The sequence below is a fragment of the Xyrauchen texanus genome, chromosome 9 (genome assembly GCF_025860055.1).
Source record: "Xyrauchen texanus isolate HMW12.3.18 chromosome 9, RBS_HiC_50CHRs, whole genome shotgun sequence".
NCBI lineage: Eukaryota > Metazoa > Chordata > Actinopteri > Cypriniformes > Catostomidae > Xyrauchen > Xyrauchen texanus.
The window spans coordinates 26032956-26050484 of NC_068284.1; the positions used below are offsets into that span (position 1 = coordinate 26032956).

The 17529-nt window shown below is 40.3% G+C and overlaps 2 protein-coding genes across 2 annotated transcripts in view; one reads left to right on the forward strand and one right to left on the reverse strand.

Annotated features, from left to right (window-relative positions):
- Window positions 1-10777, reverse strand: part of LOC127648616 (E3 ubiquitin-protein ligase RNF31-like) — a 31641-nt gene extending 20864 nt beyond the window's left edge. The window contains exons 1-6 of the mRNA XM_052133299.1: window positions 10628-10777; window positions 9766-9965; window positions 9212-9358; window positions 8967-9122; window positions 8819-8875; window positions 7409-7565 (exon numbers count right to left, since the gene is read on the reverse strand). Of these exons, the coding sequence (XP_051989259.1) occupies window positions 7409-7565; window positions 8819-8875; window positions 8967-9122; window positions 9212-9358; window positions 9766-9963 (715 nt within the window). The 5' untranslated portion in view covers window positions 9964-9965; window positions 10628-10777. The remainder of the gene's footprint in view (window positions 1-7408; window positions 7566-8818; window positions 8876-8966; window positions 9123-9211; window positions 9359-9765; window positions 9966-10627) is intronic.
- Window positions 10778-11636: 859 nt separating this feature from the next.
- LOC127649703 (bucky ball-like) lies at window positions 11637-13999 on the forward strand. Its single transcript, XM_052134936.1, has 6 exons — window positions 11637-11643; window positions 11702-11875; window positions 11950-13476; window positions 13565-13663; window positions 13770-13880; window positions 13968-13999. Exons 1-6 carry the CDS (start codon window positions 11637-11639, stop codon window positions 13997-13999), a joined length of 1950 nt encoding a protein of 649 aa, XP_051990896.1.
- Window positions 14000-17529: the final 3530 nt, after the last annotated feature.

Here is a 17529-nt window from a genome sequence, read left to right on the forward strand (position 1 = left end):
TTAAAAGCATATTATCATTTATATTAGGGCTGAAACGTTTAGTCGGCATTATCGACATCGTCAAAAATACAAAACTGACAAGAAAACTGTTCGTTGTTGAATAGCCGTCTGAAATCATTTAACGTAACATGAAATCACATTAAACTGTAACAATGACGCGCGAGAGCAGCAATTCACGCCTGATGGAGGAAGAATTACACAGATCAGTCCTGATGCACTCGAAACTTTCACAGTTTATTTTATGTAGATCCCAAAGTATTAGGGAATGTGAAAAAAAAAAAAAAAATACATTCAGAAGCATGTAAGGTTGTGGTATAAGCGGAGGCGGAGCTCTTTAAAGGAAACATCCTGGCGTAACATCTTAAATGCAGTAAAACTGCTTTATTAAAGTTCAAATAATACAGAAGCAGCTCATGTTAATAACTATAAACTCAGAAACTGGCATTTCTCTGTGTGGTCGGTGCCTCTTCTATGAGTTGCGAGAATGTCCCGATCTAACCGTGCGTTCACACCAGAAGCGGCGAGAGCGTCAAAATTCACTCTGGCTGCCCTGCCTTCAACGCTCGTGGACGCTCTGACATATCTGAAATAGGGGGCAACGTTTGTTCAGAATGCTTTGTTTTGTGAACTATATTTAAAGGGGCTGCAATTTAAACATCCAGACATGTCGACCATTTACTTTTTAACGACCTATCACAAGTAGCGTATATCCTCTTTAAAATGTGAAAATAAGAAATCGATCGATGGCAGAAAGTAATTAAAATTATAGTTGTTAGTTATTATTACAAATGTATTTTATTTTGATAACAGTGGTCTTGGTTGTTTTATATCCCTGTAAGCAAACAGGGACAGATCATATATTACTATGAAACCCGCCACGGCAATAATTAGTTTCTCCTCCATTTTATCTTCGGAACGAATGTTTGGTGGGAACCAAAGTTTACACTGTTGTGTTCTCTAGACTTCGCTTGAGCGGAGCACTTCTATATTCCAATAGGTTGCCGCCGAACCGCGTCAAAGCTCATTACCATAATGTTGACTGCACTTGAACTTTCATCTGACGCCCACACCGCCCAAGACTTGCCGCGCCACTTCTCGCCGCCGAGAGACGCTGGCTGTCATTGAAAACGAATGACTTACAGCCGATTTTACGCTCTCGCCGCCTCTGGTGTGAACGCACAGCAAGGGGGACAGATTGAAACTGCACCCGGCTGAGAGAGACTCTGCCTCGGGGACACTCATCCCTCGCGCGAGCACGCTAAATGCAGCTTAATTAGACCGTGATTGCTCGCGACTTATTTAATCATATATATATATATATATATATATATATATATATATATATATATATATATATATGTATACAGTGGGAAAGTATTCAGACCCCTTAAATTTTTCACTCTTTGTTATATTGCAGCCATTTGCTAAAATCATTTAAGTTCATTTTTTTCCTCATTATTGTACACACAGCACCCCATATTGACAGAAAAACACAGAATTGTTGACATTTTTGCACATTTATTAAAAAAGAAAAACTGAAATATCACATGATCCTAAGTATTCAGACCCTTTGCTGTGACACTCATATATTTAACTCAGATGCTGTCCATTTCTTCTGATCATCATTGAGATGGTTCTACACCTTCAATTGAGTCCAGCTGTGTTTGATTATACTGATTGGACTTGATTAGGAAAGCCACACACCTGTCTATATAAGACCTTACAGCTCACAGTGCATGTCAGAACAAATGAGAATCATGAGGTCAAAGGAACTGCCTGAAGAGTTCAGAGACAGAATTGTGGCAAGGCACAGATCTAGCCAAGGTTACCAAAAAAATGTCTACTGCCCTTAAGGTTCATAAGAGCACAGTGGCCTCCATAATCCTTAAATGGAAGACCTTTGGGACGACCAGAACCCTTCCTAGAGCTGGCCGCCAAACTGAGCTATCAGGGGAGAAGAGCCTTGGTGAGAGAGGTAAAGAAGAACCCAAAGATCACTGTGGCTGAGCTCCAGAGATGCAGTCGGGAGATGGGAGAAAGTTGTAGTAAGTCAACCATCACTGCAGCCATCCACCAGTCGGGGCTTTATGGCAGAGTGGCCCGACCGAAGCCTCTCCTCAGTGCAAGACACATGAAAGCCCGCATGGAGTTTGCTAAAAAACACCTGAAGGACTCAAAGATGGTGATAAATAAGATTCTCTGGTCTGATGAGACCAAGATAGAACATGTGTGGTGGCAGCATCATGCTGTGGGGGTGTTTTTCAGCTGCAGGGACAGGACGACTGGTTGCAATCGAGGGAGAGATGAATGTGGCCAAGTACAGGGATATCCTGGACAAAAACCTTCTCCAGAGTGCTCTGGACCTCAGACTGGGCCGAAGGTTCACCTTCCAACAAGACAATGACCCTAAGCACATCGCTAAAATAACGAAGGAGTGGCTTCACAACAACTCCGTGACTGTTCTTGAATGGCCCAGCCAGAGCCCTGACTTAAACCCAATTGAGCATCTCTGGAGAGACATGATAATGGCTGTCCACCAATGTTTACCATCCAACCTGACAGAACTGGAGAGGATCTGCAAGGAGGAATGGCAGAGGATACCCAAATCCAGATGTGAAAAACTTGTTGCATCTTTCCCAAAAAGACTCATGGCTGTATTAGATCAAAAGGGTGCTTCTACTAAATACTGAACAAAGGGTCTGAATACTTAGGACCATGTGATATTTCAGTTTTTCTTTTTTAATAAATGTGCAAAAATGTCAACAATTCTGTGTTTTTCTGTCAATATGGGGTGATGTGTGTACAATAATGAGGAAACAAAAATGAACTTAAATGATTTTAGCAAATGGCTGCAATATAACAAAGAGTGAAAAATATTTAAGGGGGTCTGAATACTTTCCGTACCCACTGTATATACACTCACCTAAAGGATTATTAGGAACACCTGTTCAATTTCTCATTAATGCAATTATCTAATCAACCAATCACATGGCAGTTGCTTCAATGCATTTAGGGGTGTGGTCCTGGTCAAGACAATCTCCTGAACTCCAAACTGAATGTCAGAATGGGAAAGAAAGGTGATTTAAGCAATTTTGAGCGTGGCATGGTTGTTGGTGCCAGGCGGGCGGTCTGAGTATTTCACAATCTGCTCAGTTACTGGGATTTTCACGCACAACCATTTCTAGGGTTTACAAAGAATGGTGTGAAAAGGAAAAACATCCAGTATGCGGCAGTCCTGTGGGCTGAAAATGCCTTGTTGATGCTAGAGGTCAAAGGAGAATGGGCCGACTGATTCAAGCTGATAGAAGAGCAACTTTGCCTGAAATAACCACTGCGTTACAAACGAGGTATGCAGCAAAGCATTTGTGAAGCCACAACACGCACAACCTTGAGGCGGATGGGCTACAACAGCAGAAGACCCCACCGGGTACCACTCATCTCCACTACAAATAGGAAAAAGAGGCTACAATTTGCAAGCTCACCAAAATTGGACAGTTGAAGACTGGAAAAATGTTGCCTGGTCTGATGAGTCTCGATTTCTGTTGAGACATTCAGATGGTAGAGTCAGAATTTGGCGTAAACAGAATGAGAACATGGATCCATCATGCCTTGTTACCACTGTGCAGGCTGGTGGTGGTGGTGTAATGGTGTGGGGGATGTTTTCTTGGCACACTTTAGGCCCCTTAGTGCCAATTGGGCATCGTTTAAATGCCACGGCCTACCTGAGCATTGTTTCTGACCATGTCCATCCCTTTATGGCCACCATGTACCCATCCTCTGATGGCTACTTCCAGCAGGATAATGCACCATGTCACAAAGCTCGAATCATTTCAAATTGGTTTCTTGAACATGACAATGAGTTCACTGTACTAAAATGGCCCCCACAGTCACCAGATCTCAACCCAATACAGCATCTTTGGGATGTGGTGGAACGGGAGCTTCGTGCCCTGGATGTGCATCCCACAAATCTCCATCAACTGCAAGATAATATCCTATCAATATGGGCCAACATTTCTAAAAAATGCTTTCAGCACCTTGTTGAATCAATGCCACGTAGAATTAAGGCAGTTCTGAAGGCGAAAGGGGGTCAAACACAGTATTAGTATGGTGTTCCTAATAATCCTTTAGGTGAGTGTATATATATGTCACTATGCATTTCTTATCATGAAGAAAATTGGCAATATGCAGCTTTATTAATAAGAGAGCACTTTGCACATTAGTTTGGAAATTGTTTTTATTCATTCTATTTTATGCTTGTTTATTTATGCTTTTTTTTTTAGTACTTGGTAAAAACTTAAATTAAAAGTTAAAGTAAATCTTATATAAATGTTCAAAAATACTTTAAGCATACATTGTTCAGTTTTCTTATAATTAAAAAATATTATATTTAAATTAAAGTGTTGCCCAATGGCATATTTTTGTTCTTAGTTCTGCTGCTAATGTTTTGTAGACTTTGTTAATAAAAGAGTGTTGTTTAGTAACCTGTTTTTGCTTTGGTACCGAAAATGGTATCGAGTACAGTGAAATTTCACTGGTATTGGTACAGACTACTGACATTTTGGTACCGTGACAACACTATTCTGAAGTGAATCGATAGGTTTATGTAAGAAACAAGTTGATAATTAAAAAGTTTTTAACTTTAAATCGGTGCTTCCATCCAGGGCTCTGAGGCAGTTTGAAATGGGCGAATGCTCACATGACTAGTGCTGCCCCCAACAAAAGATTTTCCTAGTCGACTAGTAGATATTAGTTTAAGCCATTAGTCGACTAGTTGTCGCACATTTATTATATTAATTTAATTACATAAATAGCCCTAGTCACGTGAGCGTTCCAATTTAAAGTTAAAAACATTTTCATTATCGACTTGTTTCTTACATAAACCTATCGATTCACTTCAGAAGACATTCATTGATTGACTGGAGTTGTGCAGATTATTTTGTTGCTGCCTAAATATGACTTTTGGACCATCAAAATGCTGGCACCCATATACTTCTATTATAAGGAGTCAGTTCCAGGGCTGAGAAAGAATGTTATAAGTAACATTGCTAACACTGTTCTACATTACAGAGAAATACTAAACCAAAATAATGAGCCTTTAAAATATACATTTTACAAGTGCACGCACAAAGCGAACCGCAGTGACACTGGCAAAAATGGTAATGATTTTGAATGTGTCAGAAAAACCAGCAGGTAGACTGACTGAACATTTAGTTAATTTATAGAGAGCAATGTACATCAAGTTAAACATGCAGCAAGCAAGGTACTAATTTAGGTTCCCCACTCCCCACGAACACTTGAATAATCCTAATAGCGCATATTTATCTAGGTTATGTAACAGAGCGAGCAGCCATGCTAAATGGCTAACGTTAGGCTACTTACATGTTTCAAATGATAAGCCATGTTTGAGGTCGATGTATGATTGGCGAACATTTGCCTGCAGAGTTTGCATGTCACCTTCTTTAGGTCATCCTTTACCCTCTCGAAATTATCCCACACTTTGTATTTCATGCCAGACATAATTAATTACTGCATAGACCAGCTATGTAAACGATCATGTCTGTCCGTCATTGACTGCGTGACTTTGCCACTTCTTGTGGAGTTTTTTTTACTGCGACCAACTGACCAATCAAAACTTGGTCGACCAAGACTCTTTTCATCAGCTAACAGTTGGTCAACAATTAGGGGGCAGCCCTACGCCTGACGTTCCATTTTCTGTTGTAAATATGTGCCACTTCCGGATTCTCACGCAAACTCGCCGATATGCTTATGTCACGTTTTGCATCAGCTGCTGGGAAGAAGCGTTTTTAAAAAGTGAATAATGTTTTAATTATCTATTTATTTTTACTCAAATGTTTTTGTTTCAGAAGACACTCATTGGTCATCCTGAGACCTGTGGATTACTTTTATGTAGAGATGCACCGATCGACCGGCCAGGGACCGGAATTAGCCGATTTTCCGCATGCTCGGCCGGACCGGTGACCGGCCGGTCAGCCTCACGTCTTTCCGATTCCAAGCCGGTCCGTTTTGTTGACAGTTGGCAATAACGTCACAGCCGTACGTAAACATGTCATTGGCGTGGAAGATCTTCACTATGAGTGAAGAATACATAAAGTTCGAAATGTGTAATAATTGTAAGGCCAAAGTAAACCGTGGGGGAACCACCACAATAACTTTCGGAACAACAAACATAATTAGACATTTAAAACACCATCACCCAGCTGAAAATGCCCATTTTAAAAAAGAAGCTAAAAAGGGAAAGCGGCTAAAGCTAGCCAGAGCTCAGAGCCAGTCACAAGTCAGCAGCCTCTCCTATCTTTCCTTGGAATGAGCAGCGAAAAGACCAAAGCAATTACGAGGAAAATTATGGAATTCATGGCCTTGGATGACCAGCTGTTCTCCATAGTTGAGGACAGAGGGTTCAGAAATCGGATACATTTCCTCAATACAGAGTAGGAGGTACTTTTCCGACGTCGCAATGCCAGAGTTGTTTAATCTCGTGTCATGTCACACACGCAGCCTGTTTGTTATCTGTCAACATTTGGGTACACAAATCCGGGAGAGGTGAAGTGGGGTGCTGGATGGCAGAGGCAGGCTAAATACATACAAATTGTGCCGTTGTGATTTAATGTGCTGAGTAACGTAATTTTCCCCACCGTGTCCGATATTAAAATCAGTGCGACACACATTGCAAAAGGCGTGGGCATTGTCAATATGGCTTCGGGATGAAATTAAATTCTTCCATCCAGCTGTTGTTAAATATACATGTATATTTTGTTTTTCTTCACCGGAGCACCAGCTGATTCTTCTCCTCCCCTCTACCAGCGATGCTTGATTTAACATCCCACGTCTACTGCCTGCGCAGATATCAACAGCGCAAATGGGTTGTAGGTTGCCAGGTTGAGGTCATAAATGATTTGTAATGTGTATGATGTGTCGATTGTGTGAGTAGGATGCGTTTCATTCAAGATCTGGCAACTGGATATTTGGACATCTAACGTAAGATGAGCGTATGTTGCATCGAAGAAAGGTAGATTTTGTTTGTATATGCGGTCAATAATAGTTCTTAGAAAGAAAATCGGAAAAAATTGGTATCGGCAGGTCACACTTGCAAAAAATCAGAAATCTGAATTGGCCAAGAAAATTGCAATCGGTGCATCTCTACTTTTATGTTGCCTAAATATGACTTTAGGACCAACAAAGTGCTGGCACCCATGTACTTGGAACTGACAGAGCTCTATCTTCCTCTAAAAATCTTCATTTGTGTTCTGCTGAAGAAAGACAGTAATACACATCTGGAATGGCATCAGGGTAAGTGAATAATGTGAGAATTTTTATTTTTGGTTGAACTATTCCTTTAAAGGGAAAGGCAGTATTTTTTTAAATACAATGGTGAGTGTGATGTTTTCACCTGTCTGTTTAGAGGGCACTAGAGAAGTCAGAGGTAGCGCTGGACTGTATGGAGATTTGGGCTGAGAAGGACCCGACACTGGCGAGGTAGTCTGTTTCTCCCATGGTTTTTCACTAGAAGAGAAGGCAACTGCATCCGGACTGAGTTCCTCATCATCCTGTACATATTTTATAAGACAATACAGAGTTTGTGAAGTAAATCTTAAAGAAATATTTCACCCAAAAATAAAAATTGAACATAAAAAAAGCTGTTGGTCTCAGTCACCTTTCAGTTTCATTGCAGCTTTTTTTAAATACAATAATAATAAATGGAGACTGAAGTGCAAACGTGTGACGCAAATTTCATCATGTGCTAAAAGATTTAATCTCCACTAAACAACAGGAGACAAATGTAAAGATAGCAACAGTGGAAGTGCCCCTCAAGAGCGTGTGTGTGAGGATGTCAGGAGATCCCTGCATTTATGCAACTCCAGTCTGAAAGAATATAAAGACATCTTTATTGGTCTAAACTACTGAAGAAATAGTCCGGTGCCTGATAGCAGTCGTAGCATGCATGCGCCAACTGCCTGTGTATGCACACACAGTCAAGTATACTTTGATAGGCTAGTTTTCGACTGTACACAGACGCATTAAAATTGAAGTACAATTTGGGTTTTAGGCTTTAATTCTGTCATAAATCTCCTTTTGTGTTCCACAGAAGCGAAAGTCAATTGGTTCTGGAGCATGACAGAATAACTGAATTAAAATTTCTGGTTAACTATACCTTCAAAAGGGATACGAAGATTTTAAGAAGAATATATCAGCTCTGTTGGTACTTTCAATGCAAGTGAATGGTGAACAGAAATCTGAAGGTCCAAAAAGCAGATAAAAGCAGCATAAAAGTAATTCATAAGACCCCAGTGGTTAAATCCATATCTTAAGTAGTGATATAGATGTGGGTGAGAAACAGATATTTAAGTCATTTTTTACCTTAAAATCTCCACTATCATTATCACTTTCAGATGTGAAAGTGGAGATTAAAAATAAAATGGACTTACATACAGATCTGTTCCTCACTCACACCAATCATATCGGTTTTTGAAGAATTTAAGGATTTAACCACTGAGCCTTATGGATTACTTTAATGTTTCCTTCATGTGATTTTTGGAGCTACAATGGTCTGATCACCATTCACTTGCATTGTATGGACCTACAGAACTGAGATATTCTTCTAAAAAGATTTGTTTGTATTCAGCAGAAGAAAGTCATACACATCTTGGATCGCATGAGGATGAGTAAACAATGAGATGAGAATTTTAACCACAAAAATTATAAACCGAATACAATTAAGATGTACAACTGTGAATTAGTTAGAACTTACAGCCAGTCAGAAAAATAAAACATTTTGAATAGAAGGACAAAAGAACAGTACCTGCAGAGTGAGGGAGGGAATAAGTCTTTCAAAGAATTCTGGATGAGGATGGGCACCCTACATGAAATTAAAATAATATATATGAGTTACAGTTCATTTGTAATAATAAAACAGTTATTTAAAGGGCTTATGCTTTACTGTACCAGACCTTGATGAACATGTCCAGCTCCATTCGGAGGCTCATGACCTCAAGAGTCACCGACGCCACCTTCTCAACATCTGGCCCAAGAACATCATCAGGAAAGCTCAAGCCATCAGGCTGCTGATTGGTGTACCCATAAAGGTAGAGTACTGCTCTGCCTTCCTAAAAGAAGATGATTCATGTAGGTTTCAGATGTTTTGTGGGGGTTATGGGAGGACATTTATTGTCTTATGATCTCATCCACCTCGCACCTGAATAGAATCTACGGTGGTCCTGAAGACAGGGTTGTTGTACTTCACTGTACGCCAGTACTTTGGCCTGTTGGAGTTGGTAAGATTAGAACCATACTTCTCCAAGATGTTAAGAGCTGTGGAAAGTTTCTGCAGGGAGCCAAGTGTCTGAAAAGATCAGGAGATATTAATTTGCAACAAAATGGACTTCATTACAACCCTAAAAAAACAACGTGTCAAAAATGATCTACGCAGGAATTTTGAGTGCTAATATTAATGGAAACGAATGACAGACTTAAAGGATGGGATATCCACCCTAGGGTGAAAAAACAGATTATTGTGAAACACCTCAGGAAACTTTGCATTTTAATGAGCTTTATGTCAGTCATTCACACAGCCAGGCCGGTCCCCATACATTACATATATTTATAGGTCACTATGTGCAAATGACTTTAACAGTGCCTAAGCATGATAGAGAAGAGAGCAGCATGAAACAAGTCAAAGGTTTACAACAGTTGTTTCCTGTTGCATAATCATAAACTCTCAAGAAAATGATTCATTACACCAGCTCTCACCTCCTTCCTGGTGTTTCCACTACTGTTCTCCTTCAGCATACACTCAGCTGCTATGCACCTGTATTTACTGGAGGGGGGGAGGGGGATGTTGGCCATGGCAGCCACCCCTGCCCTCATCTCCTGGGCAGAGCCTAAAGAAGATAAACTCTCTTCCGCATTTGCCCTAACCTCCTCCAGCTGGTCACTGAGAGAAGCCATATCTGAAAGTGATTCAAAGCATTTAAAAACAGGGACTACATTCCCTTAGATCACAATTTCTCATGAAAAAGCAGCAGTAAACACATATACACTTTATAGCTAAAGTTTAGTGGCGTTGTGATTTATTCATGTTTGAGGCATAGACAAAGAGTGTCAGACGTTTTTTGATTGACTTGTCAAATATACATTGAAATGTTACCATTTATTTACATTTAATACTTATAATTAATAGGATGTATGACTGTCACCTCGTTTAAATAACACGAATGGATGTCATTTACACCAAATCAAGGTTAGCTAAGAAGCTATCTGGTGAAAGGAAAGTGAAACCATAACAACTCATCCAAAGCTAAATTAGCTACATCATTTTTCTGAATAAATCTCAATTCATTAAAAAACGGATGTTTTACAGTCTCCATTGTTATTCGTCAAATCTGCACAGGTTGACAGACGTATACAGCATACAAAAACAAAACGTACCTCTGATTAAACGCCTCTAATACAGACTACTCGTAGGCTAACAAGCTAATGCTGAGAAAATATCTCCAAAAACTGGCCAGAGAGATTGTAGAGGAACGTCTAAATACGTATGCGTTAATATTGTTAGGTTAGGTCAACTATTTGGAACATTCTAGCAGCTGTCAACGCATATGTATATACTTACCGTAGTTAGAGAAGCGCAGCACTCATTCACTTACAAGTAACACAGAAGCACGTGACATGACTGTTATCAATCCGCATAGAGGCGCTGTGATGATTCACGCGCTGCATCTCGAGTCGTATTTTTAACAGTCAGCATGGCATCTAAAACCATGCCAATCTACTGCTCGAGACGCCGCGCAAAGGTCAAAGACATCCACCTAGCGCATGTTTACATAGGAAAAAACAAACAAACAAAAACACAAAGTCAATAACACGTTTGGCGTAAACGAAACTTAAAGGTGCACGAAGTTCTTGTTAATCTTAGAAACACACTGACACCTAGTGGCCTGGATGCAGTGATTGAAAGTGTCAAATAATAGGACGGTTACTAAGATTAACCAAGTAGTATTTGGCTGGTCATGTGAATCTAACATGGCAGCCCTCATGTGCGGACCCTCTCCATGTAGAATAAAACAGCTTTTATAATGTTACTGATCTGACTGGACTCTTAGTTTTAATTTGAGTGTTTGTGATTTTCTACATGTTTCAAAATTACAATTCATTTCTTAAGGAGTACCATTTTTTTTTTTTTTTTGAGGAAAATATTACTTAATGCACCTTTAAGAAGAAATTGCTCACACTTCAACGTTTGCTTTTAAATAAAAACCAACATGCACAGGCTTTAAAAAGAGTTTAGATTGGGTACACCTGTTGGCAGCCACTGATTGCATTAATGTTGCTCCCTGAAAACTTCACAAAACATATAAATCTAAAGTACAAAGCTCTAACCGCAGAGTTATTTGCTCTCGCTGTAAACACATTTAAGTCCACGTTGTCACTTTCACATCTAAGGTTAGTAATGTGCGGAGTTATTTTAAAGTTAATGTGATCTTACTGTGAAACTAGCATGCTGGTCCAGTTTAAATGGCCCTTGTAATCTATCGTGTTGTAATTGTTAAAGTTTTGGTAGTCTTTTTACAGTATTGCAGTGTTTTGTATTCTGTACTGTCTTAAAGTCTCCTCACAGAACAATGGAAGGTAAGAATGCTTATGATAGTCAGTCTTATTTTTTGCTTGTTTAGGCAGAGCAAATAAGTTGAAATTTTTGTTTTAGGCATAAACAACACTTCACAGTCAATGGGAGTTGGGCAACCTCACCATCCAGTGAACCACACCAGACCATTTTTCTACGTTCAGCCACCATCTCAGCCTTATTACATGTATCAGTGGCCTATGAATCCATATGGACACTATGGCTTTCCAGGGCCAGGTAAGTTTAGTGTGGTTATTTAAAGTTGCTTATTTTTGTAGCTACTAAACCATTAAGTTACTATTTCTCAACAGCTTTGCACTATGGCCGTCCCTACATGCCCCCTTATCAGTTTATGCAGTATCCTGGGTATGTGATTCCACATGCACCCATGCAGCCAATTGATTACAGAAGAATCAGCCCACACTTCCCCTCCGTTGCTTCGTATGATTTGCGAGTCCGCCACCACTATCAACATCAGGGTATGCAGCACGAGACTGCCTGTTCTGAGGTCCAAACAGACCCTAGTGATTCAGTCAACAAACTGCTAGACAAAATTGAGGGTCTCAAGGCCTGTGAACACAAAGCAAGTGATAAAGAGTCTAACACCGTGGTCTCTTCTACTCCTGATGTGATTCAGGGAGAGAAGCAGCTGACATGTTTAAATGAAGAGTCCATATTACAACTTGCTTCAAAGGAGGAGCAGGCCACTCAAGTCAAGGCTACAACCTACAGTGACTCTGCATATGATGCAGAGTCAAGCCAAGGCAGACTGGATGATTGCGTGTTATCAGATGTGCTGCCTCTTGACAGTTCCTCTGTCCATGAGGATGTGAATGAGGAAGATAATCAACAGTGCATTGCTGATGAAACCAGCTATCAAAGTGAAATGTCTGCAACCAATGCCACTGGCAATGTGTTTTGTTGTGGTGCCAAAAGCACTTCATCTCCATCAGAGAGTCATGATTTGGAAAAATCTTCCTTGCATGAGGGTGTGGTGCCCGATGAGCTGGTACAAAATATTTCCACTGATGCTGCTGTGGTTGTGGAACCTCTGATAAATCTTTCTGAAGACTTTGACCTACAATATCAAATTCTTCGCCTGCCCTGCAATAAGACTACAACTGGCCTCGGTCTTGAACGAGAGATTGACCCACTTGTATACTTTCATTCTCCATCTACTCTATTGCCTCCCCAAAACCATTTGTCCTCAATTGGTGGTGCATATCCCTACAGCTACTACCCTCCAGTGGCCCAAGAGCGCCAGAGTGTTCTGAGTCCCTCCATAGATGAGCTTTCCTCCAGAGATGAAATGTTCTCTACGGATGTGGAGGATCTTGATCTCATTCCTGGGCACGTGTATGTGGGTGGTGGCAAACTGGCTGAAACCAGTGACGTGCCCATTCGCTCCCGAAAAGAGCTCTTGAGTGTAGAGAGAACCTGTTTGGTCTGCCAGAAAACCTGTGCCTGCTGTGGCTCAAGCCTACAGGATGAGGGAGTGCTGGGTAAAATGGTTGAGCACCGCAGCCATCCTGAGAGGGAACTTGCTAATGAGGTATCTGATCAAGATATTGAGTATGACATTGAGGGAGAGGTGCGGAGTAATTGTGAGTCCCCAAGGGTTTCCAAGAAGAAGTGTTACAGCAGGCATGCACTGCCTCCCTGTGGTCGTCTTTGTGCCAAGCACTGGCACAGGAAGTTAAAATGTGAAGGCCAAGAGAGCTGTGAGCTACACGAGCAGGTTCGGGGACATCCCAAGGGAGAGTGCAGTGATGAGTACGGTGCTCTGGCTAAAGTGGACAAGCGAATTAAAAAGGGTGCCTTGTGCAGGCCTTGTATTGGTAAGGGTTTCAATGTCTGTCTTTTTGTATTTGCATTTTAATTCCTTTAAGATGGTCAACCAATGCAAAGGTGTGGTGGGTTTTTAAGAACGGCAATGGAGAGATGATCTGTCTGATCAAGAGAACTGGGCAAGCTGTGGAGTCAAGCCAAGGACTTGGAGGCAAGTTGGTGGACCTCAAGATCAAGGTAGGATGTGTACTGCAGTACAGTTCACATGCATTTTTATCTAGATGCATAAATTATAATTTCAGTGCAAATATAAAGTCTGTTTTGTCGGACCAAATTTTTAAAGGGAGGGTGCCATTGAGAAGGCCATCTTGTAAGGCGTTCCTCCCGCAGAGGCCAAGAAGTGAATATGATGACTGTGATGAGACCGACTTTACCTACTGCCAGAGAGGCAGAGGTGAGTTAAGTTCTATTTAATACACCATTTACAGGTGCTGTGCCTTTTAATGCTTTTCTCATATTTATTTGTGCCTTGTCCCATCAGGTGCACTGAAGAAAAGGGGCACAAGATACTAAACCATTATGCACTTCTGTAATGCTTGAATGTATTACCCGATGCTTGTGTAAAATGCACTTCACTGTGAAATGAACACATGGACACCGTTCTCCACTGTATGTAACTGGAAAAAGTTTGACTGATGTATACCTTGCTGCATTTCCAGTGCTCATGTTAACTTTCTATTTTGAGTGTGACGCATTCATCTTAATCTACTTTAACTGGACCATGCCTTGACCTATGCCTTCAAGGCCCCATTCTGATGTTGCCTGACTTTGGGAGGTGTGAATCTCACCTGACCGATGAGCTCTTGAGTCTTGGCGTGTTCAAGGACTGGTCCACTGAGTCTGTTTCAAATGTTGGGCACTGGAGATGCAGCTGGATTAAGGGATTATGCAACAAAAAAAAAAAGTGAGGATGGATAAATAAAGTGGGCAATTTGGTAGTTTGGCCACTCTTAGTCCAGATGTGTCTTTGTTTTATTAGGCCTACTGTGCCATTTTTATACATCAGTGTAATGTTGACATGCAGAAAATGTATCAATTTAGCTGTACAGTGTTATTGTGTCATTAAAGTCTATGCATTGCACTTGATCTGCCTGTAGTACGAGCATTGATCTTTTTGTTTTCAGTTATGTTTTCCCTCTTTCTAGAAGGTGCATTGTTTGGATTCATTATCCATGTGTTTTTAATTGAGAGGGCATTAATAGTGGGGAGTTGTTGTGACTGCAGTATCTCAATTGGTGTTTAACTCTCAATGGAGAATAATTTTCACCACTGTGTACACATCTGAAATTAAATGGATATTGATCTTTTAAAATGGGACCAATTAAAGGTGGTGTGATTACCACAAAAATTAAATCTGGGTAAGGTATTACACTGGGGTCTATCCATAAATGTTAAAATACTGTTTTAAAACTATAGCCACAAATGTGCGGTAACCTGATTTTAGTGTTAAATTTGCTGCTAACCATTTTTATGCAGTTTTATGCCACAAACCCTAAACAACTGTAAAAACGAACTTTACAGCTCTCATGCGTGTTTTAATGTGTTTTTTTTTTTAATTCGGCCCCGTTCACTTCCCATTTCAACTTGTTTCTCAGGGTATGTGAACCGGGACTATTTGAAACACCAAAGCAGCAGAATATGGTTGTCAGACCTGTTTTTAGTGCTTAATACATTTGCGTTCTCGCACACAAGATTGTTATTTAGGAGTGTGAATTCTTTATCCGAACTGACACCTGCAAATTTTCTGGTCTCTCAACTGCTTTCTCTGCAAACCTGTGCTGTGAGAATGGAACCGTGGTACTGGACAACTATTGTCAGTTACTGTACATGAGGGCTGGACTGGGACATAATTTCAGGCCTGGAGTCTCACACTCATCCAGGCCACCCAATAAACCCACTACCAATTTTTAAACCACTGCTAATTTTGAGGATAATGATTTAACAAACTTTACCCTAAGGTTGTATATTTTAATGTGTAAATGATCTAGGCAGGAATTGCGAGTGCTTAAATTCGTGGAAACATTTGACATGGGTTGTGATGTCCACACTGGGGTGGAAAATAAATTATTGCAAAACACCATGAAAATGTGACTGATGTAACCCACTTACCTGAAAAAAAAAAAATTGACATTTTGACTAGTTTCTTTTCTATCTATGGTGTAGACAAAAAATATTAGTCTGTCACAGATTTTTATTTGAATTTAGAATTGTATCTTCTCCCATTAAATGGCATCTTTGACATTTTAAGAATCGCTGACACTAAAAATCTAGTTTTGACCATACTGCGATGGATTAGTGGCTTGCTATGAAATACTGTTCAACAGTGCTCAGAAATACTCTACCTCACTACATTTTTTAGTGTCTGCAATTATTCACAGAAGTTTGGTAATTTTAAGATTAATTTATATAAATCCTTAAAACGACACTCGGCGCTCAAAGCGAGATAATAAACCACAGAAGTAGTTGTCTATGGTTAATATTTATTTTCACGCTGCTCATTGTTTATTGCAATTGTGCAGAAGAATTGAAATATATGCTATTCATTATCCTTCCAGCACTTATCAAGCATTGTTATTTTGTTGACGAATATTCAAATTCAAATTCAAAAATGCTTTATTGGCATGACTGTACATATTACAATATTGCCAAAGCTTGGAACACATAGAATAATTATAAAGACATCAAAATAATAAAGTATATAACTTAAATTTAAATGTACAAATTAAATTAATTGTACAAATTAACAGTGTAACAGATTACAATATCTGTGAACATTCGATAACACAGTGTTTTAACACACATATATATATATATACATATACATACATACACACATATACATTACTGAGGGTCACTGTGGCGGACAGTAGGGAAACACGCTGAGGTCAGACACACACACACACACACACACACACACACACACACACACACATACATTCACCTGCTGCTGTCTGTCCCTCTCCTAGTAAGGTCTTTATCTGATCTATTTCAGTCATGGCTGTAAAGTCCTGTATTAAGTCAGTGAGTTTGTTGAAGTAGAGTTCTCTGACTGAGCTGTATTTGTGACAGTGAAGGAGGAAGTGTGTCTCTGTCTCTATCTCTCCTGTCCTACACTGAACACACACCCTTTGCTCTCGGGGTAACCAGCTCTTTCTGTGTCTGCCGGTCTCGATGGCTAGGCTGTGTTCACTCAGCCTGTACTTGCTCAGGATCCGTCTCTGCTTTGTGTCTCTCACACTCTGGAGATATTCTGCCAATTCATAATTTGATTTCAAAGTTCGATAGAATTATAATTTACTTTGTGTTTAAGTTTCCTGATCCCAATGTTCCAGATATGTATTTTTAGACTGTTTGATAATTTGGTTTATTCTGATGTGTGTGTGAGAAGCAGTGCTGGTCTGAGACTGGTTAGAGTTAGTAGGGTTAGTCGGGTTAGTGAGTCTTAGGACCAGCTGACTGAGGAGACTCTTTTCGGGGTTCAGTTCTTGGGTTTGTAGTGCTTTAAAATGTAGCGTTTCTGTGGGACTTGATTTTAGATGCATCCAGAATTTGAGGGATCTTTTTTGCATATTAACAATCAATGGGAATCGGCCTAATTCTGCCCTACATGCATTATTGGGTGTTTTCCTTTGTAGTTTTAGAATCATTTTGCAGAACTCTGTGTGTAGGGCTTCTGTTGGATGTCTGTCCCATCTAGTGTAGCTCTGATCACTGAGTGGACCCCAAACCTCACTTCCATACAGCGCAATGGGCTGAATTACACTATCAAAGACCTTACACCAGATTGGAATCGGTAATTCAGTGTTTTGGAATTTCTTCTTAATTGCATATAGAGCTCTTCGAGCTTTATCTCTTAGAGCACTGCCACACTGAAACTCCCCGATGCAGTGATGACCAGGCCGAGGTAAGTGTACTGCATCGTGTGCTCTAGGCCGGTGCTGCCTAGACTGAACTGGTATCTGTGTTCCTGACATCTGGGCTTTTTCTGAAAGATCATAATGTTGGTCTTTGTGAGGTTGACTGCCAGGGCCCAGTTCTGGCAG